This window comes from Rhinichthys klamathensis, unplaced genomic scaffold, assembly GCF_029890125.1.
Source record: "Rhinichthys klamathensis goyatoka isolate OS25496 unplaced genomic scaffold, OSU_Roscu_1.1 h1tg000477l_1, whole genome shotgun sequence".
In the NCBI taxonomy this organism is placed as follows: Eukaryota; Metazoa; Chordata; class Actinopteri; order Cypriniformes; family Leuciscidae; genus Rhinichthys; species Rhinichthys klamathensis.
In genome coordinates, this window is record NW_026606965.1 from 316,358 (window position 1) to 339,102 (window position 22,745).

At 35.2% G+C, this 22,745-nt stretch overlaps 2 protein-coding genes across 2 annotated transcripts; one reads left to right on the forward strand and one right to left on the reverse strand.

Moving 5' to 3' along the window:
• The first annotated feature begins 1,341 nt into the window (after positions 1-1,341).
• Positions 1,342-6,541, forward strand: bicdl2l (bicaudal-D-related protein 2-like). The gene is made up of 6 exons (XM_056237110.1): positions 1,342-1,872; positions 3,221-3,343; positions 3,563-3,721; positions 4,395-4,468; positions 5,018-5,138; positions 5,754-6,541. The coding sequence occupies exons 1-6, from the start codon at positions 1,504-1,506 to the stop codon at positions 6,042-6,044; spliced, it is 1,137 nt and encodes a 378-aa protein (XP_056093085.1). The 5' UTR covers positions 1,342-1,503; the 3' UTR covers positions 6,045-6,541.
• Positions 6,542-8,949: 2,408 nt separating this feature from the next.
• Positions 8,950-13,537, reverse strand: abhd11 (abhydrolase domain containing 11). Its single transcript, XM_056237109.1, has 6 exons — positions 13,281-13,537; positions 12,201-12,336; positions 11,936-12,109; positions 10,726-10,896; positions 10,444-10,625; positions 8,950-9,994 (listed from the first exon to the last, which is right to left on the reverse strand). Exons 1-6 carry the CDS (start codon positions 13,433-13,435, stop codon positions 9,859-9,861), a joined length of 954 nt encoding a protein of 317 aa, XP_056093084.1. The 5' UTR covers positions 13,436-13,537; the 3' UTR covers positions 8,950-9,858.
• Between the last annotated feature and the right edge of the window lie 9,208 nt (positions 13,538-22,745).

The window sequence follows — 22,745 nt, forward strand, 5'->3', positions numbered from 1 at the left end:
CTTTGTCCTTTTAAAGTTGATCACAAACACATTAATCCATGTTTAACTTTGTCAAGGGTCAACTTGTTATGAAATATAAACGCGTGTATATTTTATAACAATTTGTAATTAAAAAACAATTCAATTTTGTAATCAATTTCAGTTTTTTTTTTCATAATTCGTAATGATTTTGTGTTGTTTTATAAAGCAAAACAGCACATTCTATTCTTGAATGGCTGAGTTCACTCACCTAATAGCGGTTCGCCCTTCAGTGTTTATGGCGCGAGTTGCAGCTCGCTCTTTTGCTCGTCCACAAGACTTCTCTCAGTTAGCCTACAGCACCACCAAGAACAAAATACTTTACACAACCTTGATAGTGCACCAGCTCTCTGTCCAGAAGCGTTGCCTATGAATTAGAGATGTCGGTTTCGTTAATGAATCGTTCTACTGAGTCAGATCATTTCAATGAATCAGTCGAATCGGTTGTCGGTCTGAACATTTCTTTCACCAATCGTAGCTCCCAACTGATTCAGTCAGTTCCAGATACATACATCCCTCCCTATCCTTTGTAATAAATGCATAGAAGTTGTTTAAAAGGTTCTGTTCAAAGGTTAGCGTATAGTTTTATTTGTATTCCTATTTTTTCCTAATTTTAAAGTGTTTTGAAATGTTACACAGAACTAGGATAGACTATTGGATTATTGCTCTCCCAGACTAATAACTACATAAAACGTGTTTAAAATTTCTGACATTTGTTCTGTTCAAAATTGTATTGAAATGTTATCAAAGTTCAAATCAAAGTTCTAATTTGTATTTGCTGAATCACGGAATACACATCGAATTACAACCTTTATTAATAAACTTTAATAAAAAAATAATGAAAAAGCGCTATATATTGAGGTAGGCTACTTTAAAGGGAATATTACGTAAAAGAATCACAGAATCGTTTATTTTTTGGTTCGATTAAAACTATTCAAAAGAACCGATTCGGGGAAACGAGTCGGAGTTCCCATCTAGGCTACTAGGCTTTATAAATAGACCAGCTGTTATTTGAGTAAGGGTGAGGGCATAGCCAAACGGAACAGCTTGTGCCCATTTGTTTACTTTAGACAGATCTGATAATGTTAACAGCATTACATTTAGCCTTTATAATATGCATGCAATTTCTTTCTCTCGCTCTCACATTTCTCTTAAGGAGACTTAATGATGATAGCCTAAGTGTGTTGTTCAAAGCCTAACATAATCAAAGGGCGTTATCATTTATTCTTCCACAGACGTGCCTGAACACGCACGAGCATCTCGTCATGTAGCCTATTAATCTGCGTAAAGGGTTACAAAAGCCACCGACCCATAGGTAAAACCCTCTGTGATGTCGAACCCGGTGAGCATTGTTGACGCACACATGACATTTCTGAGCGTCAAAAAGCAGGAAAAACTGGTTTGAAGACATTCTCTCTTCTCGGTTTCAGTCGTCTCTCCCATAATAAGAACATGCTGCTTAGCTTTTATCGCTATTAGAAGATAATGGAGACCTATAGGAGAGGTTCACAAGTAAGTTTACGCACACTCAATGACCTCATGGAATCTCCTCTCACCACTGAGGAAATGCACAAACGATTAAATGACGACAAGGATTCGATTTCAAGACGGGACAATAACATGGACAAAGAGTCTACCAGCTCACCTCTGTCCACACTGGATGAGTTACAAGAACAGCTGGTAGTGGACCATGAAGGCAACAGCAATGATACAGTTGAGACAGGTCAAACTGAGCATTCTGACCCGGACGGGGCCCCCAAGCCCCCTCGGTCATACATAGATGAAGGGTTACCGGATCTGCTCCGGAGTGGAAGCCCACTTCGCAGACGAGTGTCCAGCCCGGTGTCTGCCACGGTGAGGCATGCTTATTATGAGTAGACTACAGTGATTCACAATACGGAACAAAAGGACAAATAAAAAAGGAAACTAGCTGTACAATGGTGATTTCTGTCCCGTATATATTATTTTAAAGAAAGGGGGATTTCAATAGCTTTAAATATATTTGTATTGTATCTCTTTAATTATTTTTTCCTAAATTTAAAGCGTTTTAAAATGTTAAATTTGACAGAATTATATCGTAGCCAAAGTCTATAAATGCTTAAGAGGTTTTGATTTCTTCATTTTCTTTGTTCAATGATTTTAACAGCTTTACATTTTCATATCTCTTTTATTATTATTTTCCTCATTTTAAAGTGTTTTGAGATGTTCAGTTTGAAACAATTTGACAGTTTGGATTATCCTCACCCAGACTCTATATGAGAAATACAAAACTTACTTTCTTCATTTAGTGTAGCCTGTAATTCTTTCTTTTTTTCATAACAAATCACTGTTTTCAAACCAGCTTTCACTACACTGCAAAACTTATATGTTCAATAATTTACGACAACATGTTTTTACATTGCTTAAACTTTTTTTTATAAGTACTAGATTCAACTCAAGTTGATTGTACTTAAAATATTAAGGCAGGAACTTTTTTTTTTTACAGTATAGCTTAATGTAAAGCATTTAAATACTTGTTTTTATTTGGTTAGTATGATGTAAAAACAAAGTATGAGACATAGGAGCACATATATGCCAGGGCAGTAGAATAACAGATTGAAATCATCAGAAGTGTTATTCATTTTGAGATATTGTAAATGTTATAATTGAAGAAGCAAACAAACAACAAAAGGACGAGATCAATGAGAGGACCAGATGGCCAATCATTGTTTTACAAATGTTTATCCACTTTTTCTTCATTCAGCCAAATTCTTTTTAAAGCAACATGACTCTTCAGAGCTAATAATGTACAAGTGTCTTTATTTACAGGCAAACCCATGTCCAGACAAACTGTCAATGGAATATTGATTTCACTTGCTCCATTATTAATGTTTTCCTAATGATCCCTATTTAACTACAACTAAAACAACGAATACATTTTTGTCACACCAAAATTTAGACATTTAGTCAAAACATTTTTCGGAAATCAAATGGTCATCTCAGATTTGGTTCTGAATGTTTCCTGCTAGTTTCACCAGAATGGCAAGATTCCATCTGTCCTGAATAGCAAAGTTATAAAGGAGACAAGAACATATGTGTTTATGTTTGCAGATGTGTCAGTCTGATATCATTCTTTGAGTGGATTAACGCATGCACACAATTGTCTATATGAACAAAAGAGCATGAATGTTGTGCTCATTTAATGCTCTCTCTATGGCTACAGCTGAAACATGTGAAAAGGGAGGTGGCATTATCTCGGCAGCGCAGTCTGAGGCTCAAGGCTCAGGTGGATAGACTGGAACAACAAAACGAAAGCGGACCTGGCTGGAGTGAAAACAGACAGCGGGTGAGTCTGTCTTAAACCTGCATGCTTTTAAATGAACTTTCTGTCTCATAGGCCTAACCCTTAACTTTTTCTTTTCAACTTTGTCATGCCACAATTGTAAATATTCTTTGACAACACCCTCATATAAGTGATGGCAGCTTCTAACAGACTGGATTATGATTTAATTTATGCAATCGGGGTTTCTCATAATTGCATCTTCATCTTTTTGCGGTGTGTCAGGTGGCAGAGGAGGTTCAGTCTGTTGTAAAGCTGCTACTTCCTCTGACAGACTTGGAAGCAGCAGAAGTCAATCAGCCGTCCCAGGCCAACACTTTAGACACCGCATTGCTTCAGCTGAAGAAGGTGGCCCGCAGTCTCGCCCTTAAAAACAACTCTCAGGTGAGCTTTAGCCACGCCCATCAGCTCATATGTGCCACGCCTCTTTTTTGAATTTGCCTCACGTAACCATTCCATTCACATGCTTCTTAAATTTAAGAACAATTGCAGAAATCCTTTAAGTGCCCGTATTATTCTCGTTTACAAGTTTGTAATTTTATTTTTGGGGTCTGCTAGAATACATTTACATGATTTAAAGTTCAAAAAACATTATTTTTCTTATACTCTACATTGATGCAGCACCTCTTTTTACCTTCTACCTGAACGCTCTGTTCCTATCTCTTTAAAGCCTGCCTTTCCAAAAAGGCCCAGTCTTCTCTGATTGGTCAACTGCTACAGTCTGTTGTTGATTTGTCAGCCACATAGAGTGTGTGCCAGAAATGTAACGCAGCAATATAGCGAAATCACTTACCCAACTGTTTATTGAGGGTGGGCAAATGTAGCCATTAGGCGGGTCACAGAAATAATGGCAGGACAACAAACGCCAAAGAGAGTTGGAGAGATTAACTTCCTTTGGACTTTGGGCTTTGTAACTTTGTTCCGTGTGGACTTTGTGCTTTGTAACGTTGCAGATCGTTTTCATGCACAAAACAGCTATATTACACACTAATGGAAAGGTATAATAAAAAAAAAGCATAATATGTGCCTTTTAAAACCAATCTACTACCATTGACAGGGAAAGGAGAGGTCTGGGGAAGATGCTGCCATTTTACAGCAAGCTCTGTGGGACAGAGATGAAGCCGTTGCAAAGTGAGTTCAGTTGATCACTTGACTAATTTTTGACTTTTTTAATGAAATAAGACATTGAAATACTATCAGAAATACATCAGAAATATCTGATGACAATTATATATATATACAGTATATATAATCATGAAACTCTAGATGGCGCTGGCTAGGTCCTTAACTCAAACTGCTTGCAATCATCATTCTCTATAGGGCACAGCTGATTGGTTCCTGCTGTATCAGTAGCCAATGAATTCGCTGCTCAACTTTCATATACTTGGTCAGCACTTGCTGTAGCAATTAGAAATCCTCCACCTTCGCCAGCTAAACCTGTATAGATCTTTTATGGGTAATTGATGTATGCTGTATTGTACAGAAACAACATGTTTTGCTCACAGCAGTGTGTCGTGTATGTATTGGCTGTAGCAAGTTTCGTATTTGCTCTGCAGCAGCAGCAGCGTAGCAGTTTTATTCTTCCAAGACCAAATATCAATATTTTCATACCCATTCCCATGCCAAACACTGTCATTTCTGTCATGACAACTCTTGTGGTTTTTTCTTTTTTAAATGCAGAAAACATGCAATGGAGACTGAGCTATTGAGAAGCAAGAACGAAATGATGACACTAAACAACCAACTTCTGGAAGCTGTTCAGAGTCGACTAGAACTGTCCATTGAGCTGGAGGCCTGGAAAGTATGTTTAAACAGACTCAAGATGCCAATTAATTGCAGATTTTAATTACTGATACAAATTGTAATTGCTAAAAAGTTAGCTACTTTTGCTTTTTAATGAAAGCAAAAATAAGACAGATTAAAAAAGGAAGTAAAATCAATATTAATTTAAAATATATATATTATTTGATACAGACTTGTGATTTTATTCATAATTTATTTGTATCTGGTTTAGTTAACCTCAAAGTGGTAACAATCAAACCTGTTTACCTCAACAGACAAGGTGAATTTTAGTTGTTGAAACATTAGAGTCATTATAATTTTAATAGGCTTAACTGATTAAAAAACACAGAAAAATCCTAAAAAATTGTCCTAAAAAATACATATCAATATTAATATAATCTAAACCTGTATGTGATTGATATTATTTAATGTAATCAAGGGGTAAGTCGTGTAATCTGTTGGGAGAACAGCTGCTAGGGCTGCATCTCTGCAGGACTGTCGGATCTGACTCCTGTTTTGCCATCTGGACTCTGTCTGGTTTTCCTGCAAACCCCCGAAAACACTCATTGATGTGATTTGGCCATGTTGATTTTCCTCATGGATGTTCTTAAAACAGTTGTGTCGTGTCTTACAGGATGACGTACAGACCATTCTTCATCACCAGCTCCTCAAACAGCAGCAGGAAGAACAGGCCCAGAAGAAGCCTAAAGGGTTCTCTGTTTTGCGGCGCTCAAATAAGCCCCTCCCTCAAAAACCTGATTATTCCACCCTGGCGCACACACCTGTGTCGACCCCCCAGTCACCTGCAGCAACTCAGAGATGGAAAGACAAGTTCAGACGCGGAAAAATCGCTACACAGGGACCTGAGTCTCAGCCACAAATGAGCGACAAAGAGGACAATTTTCAAACGATTTCTTTGGACTGACGAGGCAGTTTCAGTGACACGTAACTTATGGATGATCTCACATCTCATTGATTGTTCGCTGATTTAGATCATATTGCCACACCACAGTGAGATGACAATCTTAAGGATGTAAATAATATTACGAATAATGTTATGACGCATTAAACTGGATGTGCTTTTCTCTGTAGAGGTGATGTTAACTGTGACTGAGAATATGAGGAGGTTTTGAATGACATGATATCTGGTCTATTGTTAAGAAAAGGGAATAAAGGTGACAGAGAAAACAATACAACATTATTCGAGGCTGATTTATAAGGCTCTTTGGAATAATTCTTTCAGGAACATACACCATTTTTCCTCTTTAAAAAAAAGACTTTATTAATTATTAATCCACATTGGGTTAAATTATGCTCCAAGGCCATTTTGTGGTGGTTTCTGAAAGTGATCACTGTGCATTACTATATTCATTCTATGATTTTTGAGTAATCATTCAAAGATACTGATTTGGGGCTCAATAAACATTTTTTATTATCAATGTTGAAAACATTTTGTTGTATAACTCAATTTTTTTTTTTTTTTTTGAGGAATAGAAAGTGCAACAGCATTTTCTAAAAATAAAAAAACTTTTGTAACAAATGTTTTTTACTGCCACTTTTGATCAATTTAATACTGAATATTAATTTCTTACTGACCCCAAACTTTTGAACAGTAGAGTATAGTGACTCTATCTGTTCTTGGTTTGGTTGGTGCAATGCATTATTGTAAGTGTTGTCTATTTATTTTTGTGTATAAACATCTTTATACTTTGTGCATACTACTAAGATCTGTTTTCACTGACCAAAAATAGAAAGCTTACCATCCTGCATGTAACCACCACACCTTACCTTACTTATATGCATGATGGTTACTGCTGTGCATATCCACTTCATTTTCCCTTAAAAATGCAAATGACCTCAATTATTATTTATTTAAAAAAAAAAAAAATCATTCTTATACTTCACCATTCAATAACAGTTTAGCTTCTAAGCAGATTTTTAAAGGCCCTGGCAGTACCTGTACAGGAACAAGCGATACTCACAATGCTCACTGCCCCTGATAGGTATAAAGCAGTTGCAATAGCATTTGTATATGTGGTAAAACTGTCTGTAAGGTAGTACAAATCAATCACATAAGCAGGTTGAAGACTTGTACATTTATTTAGTAGTAACAAATCTGCACACAGATACACTCTGGCATGCAAAGGCAATACACCCATACAAACTGCTCAACATTGACTCATACTGTTACTCCCACACACTCGTTCATGACCTGTCATTACGGACACATTAGATCAATAAAACAAAGAACCAGTATCACTATGTACTACTAAATAGAAACAATACATTTAGTTTTCTCCACTTTCAAACAAACAATATAGAGTACTGCATGAAGCATCAAGAATAGGTGTAACTCTAATTTAGTACAAGGATAATTACATACAATGAAAATATATCAAGCAATCTAAGTGCCAAGATAATAAACCCAATATATATATTAATTTCATTGTACTTTGTGAATAAGCTAAGCACAAACTATATTGTTAAAAAACCATCATAAATGTCTGTGCATTACGTTCTCAACTGATTCGTCTTTTAGAATTGCATACATGTACATTCTTTAAATCAACGGGCTGTTTCATAAGGAGTTAAAAAATGAAAATACACTGTATTCTCAATGTTACTTTTTCAATGACACCTGTTGATCTAGCTTTATGACACAGTCCATTGAAATGCTAAAAGTTCAGACATAATCTTAAAAAAAAAAGATTTTTTTTTTTTCACAGAGTCCATAAAGACCGACCAAGTCACTGTTTTTATCTAGCAGGAGATGCACTAGCACTGGCAGTAAACTTTAGTTGTGAAAAGCTATAATTCTGCAAGATACAGTTCCCTGTAGACACAGAAACACAACAAATTGTGTCTGAATAGACATAACAAGCAACGGCAGTGCTATGATTCTAGTGTTCCACCATAAACATTCAATACAATGATAATGTGACATCAGAGAATACACACTGACATTTAGGATATGTCAATTTGCAGCATAAATCTTGATTTATCGATCATTAAGATAAAGTCATAAATATAATATGTAATATAGTATACATTTATATAACAAGTACTGTATATGGATATACAAAATACTTGTCATTTACAAACATCGACACTTTCACAATGAACAAAAATATCCCCTTATAACAGCAGCTTTTATACTGAAGACTGCCAAAACAGTACCACATGTACATTTATTCTTAAATGTGTGCCACACACAATGTTAACACACCACTGGTCGGGGAAAATCTTCCCATAAACCCCTGCTTTGGTACTTTAATAACCATCCAACAGTGATAAACCTACTGATAAGTGATAAACCTACCAAGATTAGATGAAAAATGTGCAGAGGTAGGCACATTGTCTGTAATAAATCACACTAACATACCTGAAAATACTCCAAAAAGATAAACTGTGCAGTATCTAATGGCTGAACAAGCACCAAAACAGGTATTTTATCACACACTTGTGTACTTGTTCTATATTTAACGAATAATCAATAAATCGATCAAGGAGTTAAAAAAAAAAAAAAAAAAAAAAAAAAAGAGGACCCAGGGCCAAATAAAAAATGGTTTTCAGGTAAAACCCTTAATTTTTGTAGTTCTGTCAGCATAATTTCTGATGCTCTGAAAGATGCCTTATTAGTTACATTGCAGCATCTTCATTTGTTGTAAAGCCATACAAAACTGTTTTAATAAAACACCTATGGTCAAACTTTAGTTTGGGGAACACATATACACTATTTAACTATGACTTTTGCCTCAATAAACTCCTAATTTACTGCTTATTAATAGTAAGCAAGGTAGTTGTTAAGTTTGGGAATGATTAAGGGATGTAGAATATGCATTAATATCTGCTTTATAAGTACTAATAAACAGCCAATTTGCTAGTAATATGCCAACTAATAAGCCACTAGTTAATAGTGAGAATTGGTCCCTAAACTAAAGTGTTACCCACCTAACTTATAGCACATGCACAACCGTTTTGAAACAACAGAAACAAACCTATTCTGCCCTATAGCATTAATGATTTAAAACATTTCAGAAACAACTCAAATTTCTGTTTCCAGAAAAAAAGTAACAATTCTTGGCTGCACGTCAAAGTGTTGTGGTCTTATTCAATCTAAAACTGAGACTGTGAGATGCTTTCAGCTTGAGAACAGTTAAATAAGTCACACGCTGTTGCATAGACATCTTTGTATTTGTTATCAGAGCACAGAGAAAGGGTTTCCATGTCAACAATATGCTTACCAAAAAAATATATAATTTAAAGTATTAAAAAAAGAAAAAGAAAAATGTAAATCTAGTCCAATTGTCATTTAGCTATAAAGCTAAAATATTGTTTTAATTTTTTTAATCAAAATATATATATAACAAAAAATCTAAATCTAGTCCATTTATCATACAAGTTATGAAGGTAAAGTACATATTTTTTAAACCACTGGATCCACTGTTTTGTAACAGCTATGAACAAATGTCCTTGATTGAAAGTCATGGCCAGATTTCTATACATCCTTTTTTGATAACATTGAAATTAATGTACTATGTTACGCAACAGTGCAAATACCACATTGAAAAATGAATACACTAACTATCAGGAATTATATACCGGTGCTATTGTGCATTATAAGGTAAGAGACTAGATTGAACTAAATAACAGTCATCTTGGTCCACACACCCTTACAATTCATTCACCGTCCCTTAATCATTGGGCGCACCTGTACGTATCCTCACCTGAGACAAGGACTATGATTGTAAGAAAGTGATTATGGAGCTGATGAAATCCAAAGGCTTGTCAGCATGAATCCAGTGACTGGCATCTGGGATGTACTGGATATCAGCACTAGGAAAAAGTCGCTGGATTTCAGGGTAATCCTCCGAGCTAAGAGGATAACCAAGGGGTCCATGGCAGGAAAACAGACACAGACTTAAATAAACATGTATTTAAGACACTTCAAACATTCAAAAGTGAAAGAGAAAAGTGACGCTTAATATTCAACAGTATTGATCTGACTGTACTGACGCTGCTATATGAGAACTGAACTGAGCTGGACGATGACATCAGTTTTTGCAGAACTGCTTTATAGATGAAATGAACTATTTAATAATTGATGATCTTCACAACAGAACTGAATCAACACTGAACTGACTTCAGCTGAACAGCCGAAATGAATCATTTTCCTGTTATCACTGTAAAGCTGCTTTGAAACAATCAGTATTGTATAAAGCGCTATATAAATAATGGTGACTTAACTTGAGTTAACAGAGAGAGATTATATTAACCATAATGATGCACATGTGTACAAGTAGGGGTTTAAATAAAGTTATTACCTTATGTAGGCTGAGCTACTGCCACCCAAGAAAAGAGTTGGACCCTCATAGGTGGTTTTAAAATCAGGAAAAGCCATGATGTCCTCTAGGTGGTTTGAGATGGCTTCCAGGTTAATCCTCCAGCCATAGTCACCATTTTGCTCCTCCAGGTTAGTGAGAAGGAACTGACGAACTGAACGCTCCTGCAAACAACATAAACATGGGTGATTACATTGAAATGCCACTATAACAATGTTCCAGTTAACTATATACAGTATAAGGCGTGTGTGTGGACATGGTTACCTTAACTATCTTCCTGAGCTGGTCTTCAGCCTGTCTCCGTGCTGTGGAACGTGGGATATCACTGGCTATCTTCACCTCCTTCATTGCCTGGATGTAGGCATGGAAATTGGTGCGGGCTGAAGTCTGAGAGGGACTAATATCCACAACAACCAACCCTTCCACTAAATTAGGCTGAATTAGAGAGACAAAATAGAAATGTAATAACATATTTTGCTTACTACCTGGATACATTTAATTGTAAACATCTTAATCGCTTATTTACTTTTATTATAATAAAATAAATAGATTATATATATATATATATATATATATATATATATATATATATATATATATATATACTCTCTCTCACACACACACACACACACACAAAAGATTTGGGGGTCGGTAAGATTTTTGAAAATGTTTTCTAAACAAGTCTCTCCTGCTCGCCAAGGTAAATTATTTGATGAAAAATACAGTAGAAACTGTAATATTGTGAAATATTATTATATTTTCTAATTACAATTTTAATTGTATTCGTATTTTATGATTCCTGTGATTGCAAAGCTGAATTTTCAGCAGCCATTTCTGTGCTCAAGAAACATTTCTTATTCAAATCAATGTTGAAAACAGTTGTGCTGCTTAATATTTTTGAAAGAACTGGGATTTGTTTGTTTTTTCAGGATTCATGACATTTATGACATTTTATAACCCAAACTAATCTTGTCTTGTCATAAAAAGGTCGAATGATTAGATCTTTTAAGAGACTTATAGACCATGAGACCATATGGTTTTTTTTTCAGCATGTTGGTTGCACCACATGACTTTGATTTAGGAGACAAAAAAGTCAAATATTTATAACATTTTTACAAAACTGTTTTACTGTTTATTTTCTAAGACATATAAAAAAACGCCACACTGCTTTCTTGAAAATCTTCACTCTTATAATAAGCCTTTTTTTAATCTTCATTATAATATCAGGACAATTGTATCACACTGACATATTTAACTTCATGCCCCCTAAAAAATATCAAAATTATTAATATATGATTTTTAATTTATTCATCATATAAGTGGTCTATTCAAATGACTAAGTGTGAAATGCATTTTCTTATGTATTTTTGAATAAATTAATAGATCATCATGAGTGAGGTTCATGTCACTGAACCTTTGGCCTACTATTAGATGTTAAGTTGTGGTTGCATGAAAGAAATTATACAGGTGTTACCTGAGATAGAGCTGTCGTCATAGCAACCTTTCCCCCCATACTGTGTCCAATCAGGACACACTTCCCAATGTGCAGCTGTCCAAGCAGATGCGTCAGATCGTAGGTCATTGCTTCGTAGGTCAAGACAGGACTGTGTGGGCTTTTGCCATGGTTACGAGCATCTACTGTCAGCACCTAACTAGACAAAGTACAGTCAGGACACTCGCACAGACTCTTCTGAACAGCCCACAGCACCTCTTAACCACTGGAGAAACTGGAAGCATACCTTCCTGCCTGTCCGCTGCACCAGGGACTTGGCTATGGAGTGGAAGTTTGACTTGCTCCCAAATAAGCCATGAAGAAACACCAATGGCGTGCTGTCTACGGTCCCATCAAACACATCATAGGTCAAGTTTACAGCACTAAGAGAAAGCAAAGTAGACAAGGATGAAGACACTGTAAAAAAAAAAATGGTAGTAATTTTAACTGTAAAAATGCTACTGTAAAAATATTTAATTGGTTAACATACAGAGAAAACCTGTAATAGACCTACCCTTACATTTCATGTAATTTCACAGTAAAGTACTGTTAGATGTACCGTTTTCAAAAGTAAAAAAAGAACAAATCACATTATAATTTAGAGTGAAAAGCCATCAGCTGACATTCCCAGAATTTTGAATGACACTTCACATTTGATTGTTTCTTTTTTTTAATATAATTTATGTACACTAAGGGTTTTATGTTACATCGTAATGTTTATTGCATTGTTATATTGCTGTCCGTTATGGTGTTTAGTATGTGTGCATGACACTGTGTGTGCACCATCAATATATTAGTATTAGCCTACCTCAGCTAATGTAAAAGCTACTTGTGATTAACTCTAATTCATCATGTCTTTCTCTTTACCCCGTTATTATGGTGGATGTTAGTATATTTTCAAGGTACAAAACAGATTTTAGTAGCAGCGTGGCCTTGCTAATTCAACAGAAAAGAGCTGTTGGATTTGTATTATTGTTGTATGTTCTGTAAATATGTTTACATATTACTGTATTTTTACAGAATTTGTCTGGCAACCACAGCTGTCTGGCAACCATGGCCTTGTTTATAGAATCATAACGAAAGAGCTCTTTCTATGAAAGACAAAACAGAACATTACCTGTATAATTAGCCATTTTGCTCTGGTTTTACTAATGTTTTCTTAATAAAAATACCAACAACTGGCTAATTTGCAAATGCGATACAGAATGCGCAGCTAACAACTTTAAAATAAAGTAAATGGAACTTTATATCGCAACAGCACTCCCTCACACACATGCATTCCTGAGTAATTAACAGTATTTGAACCGGAAGATTTAAAATGAAGCACCTGGCGGCTCGTGCGCTGTCACTGCCAGCGCCATCCAGTCGTGAGACTCCACTGCAAAAATCCCGAAATCCCGTTACAGATAAACATGACGACGGGCCACAAAGCACTCCCCTGGTCAAATTACGGCACAGGGCACCCATGGCAAAATTTGACATGCTAAAACCTGTGTCCGGACTTCATTCATTCATTCGACCGGGATTGGAGTCTTCAAAGGTCGTGATGATGTTTAGCTAACACTAGGGAAACAGCACTACAGTGTTGCCAGATCTCGCTGGATATACAAAATAAACCCAGAATAAATGTTCTATCATTGAAACGTGCACAAAAAAAACAACATTATAATTCGGTTAAAATGTATTTATATGAATCTAAAATGTATTTAACAAAAGTAATTGAAATGTTTCACATTATAAATAACTGCTATCCAAATCAATACATGCTCTCTTGCAGACACATCAATAATATTACGCATTTATAGATCATTCGGGAGGTGAAAAAGCAATTGAAAGCCTAAAATCATGACTGTGTTTGATGATATTGTATGGTATATCTATTAAGTGACATTTATAAGCAACTTTATGAAAAACAACAACAACCCGAAAGTTGTACAAAATAAGCGGTCATGGCAACACTGCCGCACGAGAACCTAGACGTGATGCGTGATGTCACTACGTCGTGCGTCTATAATGCCTGCTGCAACGATATGAAAATTCCAGATACCACACCTTTAGAAATAATATTTAGTGTAATACATATGAACGTACACGAGAGGCAATCAATTAAAGTAGGAGAAAATAAAACAGAGAGAAAATATATATTCTGACAAGTAGGTTATTGCTTATGGTCACATATTACCAGATAGTGGCGCCACAGACCAAGACAACAGACTTCATGATGCGTTTGGGGAACCAAACGGTTTTAATGCTGAAAATTAAATCAGAAATGCTTTAAGCATTGAGATTAGCCACCCATATTAATTCCATAGACAGTAAAAGATTAAAATTCAGAATTTAAAATTAAAATAAGAATAAGATTCTTATTTCAGATGAATAGCATTAGCACTTAAAGGGATAGTTCACCAAAAAACACATCTGTCATTAATTATAATTACTCAACTTCATGTCGTTGCAAACTTTTGTTCATCTTCAGAACACAAACGAAGATCTTTTTGAAGAAATCTGAAAGCTTTAGCAACTACCAATTTTACTGACAGCTGACATCAATCCTGTAGATAAATGCTGAGATGGATGAGCTAAAGATTTTCATATCATGATCACAAACAAGCTCTCATCAGCGTTCTCAATTACAGTTTACTGGCACAAGCTTTTCAATATGATGACCTTAAATAAATAAATCTGACAATAAAATTTTACTTTTCCTAACCAAACAAAAGAGGACATGTTTTGATATGCAGAAAGTTACATTAAAGGGGAAGTCTTCACACAATGGAATGGCTAAATGGGCAAAATTTTCCACAGCAAAACAATAGGCACTATAGAAATGAAAAGAAGAAGCATGCAATCTCATTAAATTGCATTATGGGAAGTTTAAAGACCATGTATTTCCTTTAAGGGTTTGTAAGAATGAATTAAGTAAAATAGGCCTAATAAAATAAGTGGATTTTTCAATTATGCAATTATTTGCCTATTTATTCCTCCGCTTTCACAGACAAGGCTTAAACCGGTCCTGGACTAAAATGCATGTTTCAGCTGTTTTAACTGAAAGCAACTTGCACTGGCATACCGGTATCTTAAGATATAAGTGCCATTGTTTTGTCTCAAGATGCACACCATTAATGTTTTATTTCTAAGGTAGCCTACTTGAAATGTCCTAATTGAACTAAGGTCTAATTCTGGCTTAATAAGCTCTGTCTGTGAAACCCAAACCCATAAAAGTACCGTGTGTAGTCTTGAAAATTAATTTAATACATGGACTACACAACTAACTAACCTCTTCTAAACGACAGAAATCTGCATAAGTAACTTAAATATATAAACATGTTTTCACAATTCCTGGAAATACTAGTTACACCTTAGTTTGTCATTGAGGGTTATGTGAACATTCCTCTCTCTTATTTCAGACAGCTTAAGAGGGCCAACTGCTTTTTGTTTATGCATCTAAAGAGAGCGTGACAGAGTGAGAGCTTCATCCTCCATGTCTGCTGCTATAGGCAACACAGCAGTGGGGAGAAAGCAGCAAAACAACAGTAGCCATGGTGAGGAGGACACATGCTGGAGGGAAACTCACAAGATGAAAATGTATACTGAATAATACGTGGTTTAAGTGTTATGTCTGAAATTATTTGATAGGTTCACCTAACAGGCTAAACTATATGCAGTATAGTTATAGGCCTATATACAGTATATATATATATATATATATATATATATATGTGTGTGTGTGTGTGTGTGTGTGTGTGTGTGTGTGTGTGTGTGTGTGTGTGTGTGTGTGTGTGTATATATGTGTATATGTGTATATATATATATATATATATATATATATATATACACTGTATATATATATATATATATATATATATACACTGTATATATATAGGCCTGCCTGTAAGATGTCCAGTTATTTATTTTGTCATCACAAATAATGCATGTGATAGCCTTAATACATTTTAATAAAAGAAAACGCAATTGTAAGTAATTTGTGGGGTTGTTAGTGAAATTACAAGGTATGAGATGAGAGGTGTGATGGTATGAGACAGCAATCAATTCTGTATGGCTGCTATTCAGGCAATTATTTTTTTTAAGCAATTGTTTTCTAAAGCGGAATGCATAAATGAAAGCAGTTCCAGAAACCTAATCAGTTTGCTTATGCGCTGTTTTTAACGAAAGATAAGACGTTCACGGAAATCTAACATAGGAATGTCTGTGCACACTGCAGTGCACACAGAGACTAATTTGGCCGTGTATCACATGATCTTGGGTGACGCGTCATTGATACTAAAAACTATGTTTTTTTGTTTTGTTTTTTTTTGTTTTTTTTTTAGACCAGCTGGTTGAGAATGAGTTCTAAAGAGTATAGGACATCACAAAGTACAATGAATTAAAAGACACAAAGAGGCTAAAACGCAAAGATTTAATTTGCCTTAACAAACATCAAATGTTGCTGCTATCTCTTTGTAATGTGGTGTAAGAGAGAATGGCCTTCACTTTCGGAGTAGCCTAAAATGCTCGCGAAACACGAGGTGTGACATTTAAGCAGACTTCTGCCACGCAGTCTCAGTAAACATAAGCAAATCTCTTAACCCACTTTGGTTTCGGTCACGTGACGTCTCACAGGTTTCATTTTCAGCGCTTCAGGTGAACTAGAACAGCCAACAATAATGTGCTTTGCAATATAATTCCATATTCTCCCATTAGATATCCAAACGAAAAAATGCTTCGTTTAAGTCCAAGATGACTTTACTAAACTGTTATTTGAAATAGTCTACTTAAAAACATTATTGATCCCGTCATAAGTCAATTGGGATAGGCTGTTTACATAACTAAGCATATTGTCATATCACTATCGGAAAACATTTACCAGTAATAGCCCTAATACTGTAATACTGGTTATTTATGTAACAATATTATTATTATAACAACAACAACACCTATATGACCAACAACGATCAGGACCAGTACAGACCAAAAAGTAATGTTATGTAATTGCATTACTGGGCACGATAATGTTCATATTAAATTTACTACAACATTTTTGTTGGAACTCAGTAAAGAACAGACAGTAACTGCACATAATGAGAGAAAACTGTGAAACAATTTTTTTATTGCATTTTATACGCCTTTCATAACTTTATGAAAGAAGTCTCTTCTGCTCACCTAGGCTGCATTTATTCACCAAAAATACAGTAGAAACAGTAATATTGCAAAATCTTATTAAAAATGGAAATAACTGTTTTCTATTTTAATATATTTTAAAGTGTACTTTATTATTGTAATGGCTAAGCTGAAATTTCAGCATCATTACAGTCTTCAGTGTCACATGATCCTTCAGAAATCATATAGCCTGTTGATTTACTGCTCAAGAAGCATGTATTATAATTATTAATAATAATAATAATATTATCAATGTTAAAAACAGTTTTTGCTGCTTAACATTTTTGTGGAAACAAGGACACTATTCAAACATTTGTGGTAAAATAAAAAAAGAGAGAAATTAATACTTATTAATCAAAGATGCATTAAATTGATCAAAAGGGACAGTGAAGACATTTACAATGTCACAATTTTTATTTAATAAATGCTTTAATAAATTTAATAAATGCTGTTCAGTGAACTATATTTATTCATCAAAGAATCCTGAAAAAGTATCACTATTTACACAAAAATGTTAAGCAGCACAACTGTTTTCAACATTGATAATAATAATAATAAATATTACCTGAGCACCAAATCAGCAGAATGATTTCTGAAGGATCATGTGACACTGAAGACTGGAGTAAGGATGCTGATAATTCAGCATTGCCATCACAAGAATAAATTACATTTTAAATATATTAAAATAGAAAACAGTTCTTTTAATTTCCAATAATATTTCACAATAGTACTGTATTTATTGTATTTAAATAAATGCAGCCTGCACATAACTTCTTTCAAAAATATTAAAAAATTTCCTCCCACTTTCAACTGCTTTTTAAAGCAAATGTCTTATTATGTGTAAATATAAGACATAAACTGAACAAATTTCACAGACATTTGACGAACAGAAATGGAATAACAACCCTCCCTGCAGAGCGGGGGTCAATATCAAACGTAGCAGTCATCTTGTGTGGCTGTTCTTCTCAGCTGTCCTTTCTGTCTCCCGGTAGCACTGTAGGTGTCTTACATTACAGACATTGCAGTTTATTGCTCTGGCCACATCTGCAGTCCTCATGCCTCCTGCAGCAGGACTATGGCATGTTCACCCAGGTGATCAGGGACTCATGGGCATCTTTCTTCTGGTATTTTTCAGAGTCAACAAAGGTCTAAAGTTATTGGAACTGTGACATTAATTTTCCTCTGCCTGTAAACTGTTAGTGTATTAGGGACTGTTCCACAGGTGCATGTGCAAAAATTGTTTATGGTTCATTGAATGAGCAATTATTAGTTTAGCAGATTTTTCAACCTAGCCTACACTGTAAAATGTTTCTGTTAATTTACACCCAAATTTCAACATGATTAACCTGTTATTTTTAATAACTGCGCCTTACTGTTAATTTTAGGGAATATATGTTAAATAACACCTCATTTTTGTTATTTAACACCTCATTGTTAAATAACACCTCATTTTTGTTATTTAACCGCAAAATCGAAAATTCAAGCAAAGATGTCGGATAACGGTCTGGTATGTTTGTTGATAAATGCCGCTATGCAATTTTATGCTTATTATAAAAAAAGTTATTATATCAGTGGAGAAGTTATGCAATTTCATTTCGGTTTTTTTTGGTTGCTATTAAACGACTGATTCAATCAAGGTTCAAGGTTGGGTGGGGGTGGGTGTGTCTCCCCTGTTCTTTCTGAACACGGTGTAAATATCCGTATGACACGCAGCACGCTGGCAGGCGCCACCCTATTATGTCTATTGGCGCCACTATTTGAAATAACATGTTCATACAGTATTTTTTTTAATTCTGGGAAGGAGCGTATAAGGCATTTGAACCGGCCGGCAACGAACACGGAGATCCATGTCGGAGGATCGCGGTGGTTACATCGACCAAAATCACAATAATCCGGTGAGAGAGTTTCTTGAAAGTCATGCATAGTTTTAACATCTATCAGTGATGTTGATGTATACTAAACGCCACGGACTTACACCACATGAAATGAAGTAACGTAACTTAGCTAGCTAGCTGCTAATGAGCCTAGGTGATTTTGATAGTTTGTCCATTAATTTTTAGAAACAATGCGCTTATTTTAATGTCCATTTATGTGTACGATCTAAATCTATAAACAATAGGCTAACATTAGGCCTATAACTTTAAGTAGCATTCCCGTGGTCAAGTTTGTGTGGCATTCTTGGCATGTGCATGTCTGGTTAAAGCAGATTTATCCTGAAAATCAAACGGCTAACATAAATCTAATTTACTGATAGCTGTTTATGATGCTAGATAACGTTAACTTAGTTGGTCTAGTTGGTCCAAGTATTTAATGAATTCATGTCAGCTGCTCGTCTTTGATCGATTATAGCTGTTTGGGCTACCAGACATGCTGGTGTGACTATTTTATGTGCAGGTTTTAGCCTTACAATGAGGTAAATCCAGCAAAAACAGCTATTACTGATAGGGCTAGTGCAGTATCTAGCTATGTGAACAGCTATTCTCTTTTAATTGCCTTGGTATAGTGCACCCTATTTTGTGTGTTTTTTTGTTGCTGTTTTGATTATCATTGAGTTGTAGATCAATGTTTACATTTGTTTTCTTGTTTTTTTTTATTACAGATGCAGGATACCATCCCTGATCACTGCTGTTCAAGATGATATCCCAGGATTTATATCTCTATCTCTCTATCTATATCCCCTCTCTCTTTATCTATCTCTTCCTGTCTCTCCATCTCTCATTCTATCTATATATTTATCTATCTCAGTCAGTGGTAGTCTTATGTCGTTAATATTGTGTTTAATTTGTTCTATGTTCTAGGGATATGCCACTGAAGCTGACCTTGAGAGTTCACTATACCTGCAACTCCTCGTCTGATACTTCTTGGTAAGTTGGTTTTAGATAGGACAGTTGGGTTTAGTGTTGTAGTGAATTCAATGGTATCAAACTAAACTATTCAAAATGAAAACTAAAACAGAAATTTGACAGTTAAAACATTTCTGTTTCAGGAGAAACATGAAGCCGCTTCCAGCGCTGGATGCTCAGCCTTGATGGCCAAATAATTTGCAAAGGGATCCAGTCCACCTTTGTGATAGGGCTGGCGTCCCCCCCCCCCCCCCTGTTTTTACATCTTTAACCTACAGTACCAAGAGGAGGCAGCCTGCACGATTGAATTCATCCAGAGGTAAGATATTGTCTGTTAACACCTGCATATTTTTCTGGCCTAGCTGTGGCTCAAGCATGGTTTCAACAGGTCTGGTGATGGGATTTAGCAATTAACTTTGATTTAGAAAGTTTTAGTGCAACTTACAATATTCACAGAGGCAAGAAGATAGTGCATGTTGAGGATAGTTCATGTACATTTGTTGTCTTTGTTGTGCTGTTAGTCTGTGTGAATTACTAGATTTTTAACCAGTGTATAATTTTTCAGACGCTTTGTGGGTTTAAACCCAGAAAAAAGGGACAAAGGCTGCAAAGGGGGAAAAAAAAGAAGAACTTTGTCAATTCACACGTCGCCAGCCACGTCTTGCTCAAGCTCATGGGCTTTCAGTGGGATTTTCATTTGAAAATGGTGAGTAGATGTATACATTACACATATGTTCAAACAGCAACAACTCAGGAGCTGGGGAAATTCATTCTAATGTTCATTCTCAACTGCCTTTCAAAGTTAGAATTCTGAATTCCTCTTCCATGCTCTTGCCATTCTTTTTTTGTTCTTTCAATGAATTGTACTCATCACCCTTTCTATTATTTTTTTTATTCTGTCTGTTTTGTGCTCTGTTTCTAAAATTAGCTTTTGTTAGGTCAAGCCATGTGATATAATTTTGGATTAAACATTTGAAATTATGGAACTTCTCTCTCTCTCTCTCTCTCTCTCTCTCTCTCTCTCTCCTCTCTCTCTCTCTCTCTCTCTCTCTCTCTCTCTCTCTCTCTCTCTCTCTCTCTCTCTCTCTCTCTCTCTCTCTCTCTCTCTCTCTCTCCTCTCTCTCTCTCTCTCTCTCTCTCTCTCTCTCTCTCTCTCTCTCTCTCTCTCTCTCTCTCTCTCTCTCTCTCTCTCTCTCTCTCTCTCTCTCTCTCTCTCTCACAGACCCAAGACTTTGCAAAGGATCCTCATTGTGTGCTTTGAGAAAATGGTTAGTGGTCTAAGCAGTGACAGAGTTTTTATTGTTTATTGCTCTTTATTGATGAAGAGTTCCATTAAGTGTTGGTTTGAATGTATTCATACATGTTGAATTTTAGTGGTTTATGTAACACTAAGTGTTGAGGTTCAGTATTTTGTTATAATGAACAATGTATTTGAGTTTAAAAATGTATTTGCTACTTTTTAAGCCATGGACATGAGAAAATGAGATTTGTTTGTGATTAATCTGAGCCTATTTGTAAAAATTTTATGTGACCAGGAGTCAATGTGTATATCCTTGGTTTGAGTTTTTTAGCTGAATTTTAGCAGTTCAGGGAACATTAAATGTTGAGGTTTAGGGCCTTATCTTGCACCGACGCAGCGCAAAGCCAAACGTAAGTGTCTTTGCTAGTTTAAGACAGACTCAGTTGTTATTTTCCGTCCAGTGACCACAGATGTCAGCAATGAACATGATATACAGTATATTTCTGTAATTGGTCTGATCCATGTGTGCCTACATTTGTAAGTATTTACCTTTCAGTGTTTGTATTACAATAAAAAAAGTTAATTTCAACACAGAACTATTCGTTTTCTTTCACTTAAGTGTTATCTGATGGATTATGCCTATTCTTGTATTAACTCAAGCTAGAATATGTCTATAACAATCAGTGGTACACGTTACAATATGCTAAAAAAAATTAACAATATTTAATGGAAATAAAATAAATGGTGATTTAACAGGAAAATAATGGTAACACTGCTGCCAGTTGTTTCCTGTTTTTTCTGCGATTTACAGTAAATTCCTGTTGAAAAACATTACGGGGAGTGCACTGTAAAAAAACATTAACAGGAATAAACTGTTAAAATAACAGGAAAATAATGGTAACCCTGCTGCCAGTAATTTCCTGTTATTTAACAGGGAAATAATTAACAGTGTATAAGTGGGAAACAGGCAATTTGTCATATAGCCAGCAATATTCATGGGAAACAATGGTTTCATATGTGTGTAAAACTTCAACCGACGTGTTTGTATGAGGTAATTTCTTGAGGCCCAACATTAACCCACCTTATACACTATAGTTAGGTTATTTTAGGAATATCTCAAAGGGACAGAATTGCATGTTACATGATGGCAACACTTTTAAGGAACCTGTATCCAGATTTTGTACTGTTTATCTTAAAATATTCATGGAAATGTATCATGATAAAGGAATGGATTCATTGCATATCTGACTTTTACTTTAAAACACTAACTGAGTTAACCCTCTATGGGACATTGTCATGTATATGATGCAAAGAAAATTCCATTTAAAATACAATAATAATGTTCAACCAAAGTAAAATAATATATGACATTAGTACATGTTTGGTCATATGCTGTCAAGACACCATATTAATTTTAGACTAGAAAATGCATTTAAATAAAAAAAAATACATAATACAATCAAATGTGTATTCTAAAATGTTTGGTCATTTTTAATGCATGTTTTGTAAAAACCATAACTCAAAGACCAAAAATAAATAAATAAAACTGTGC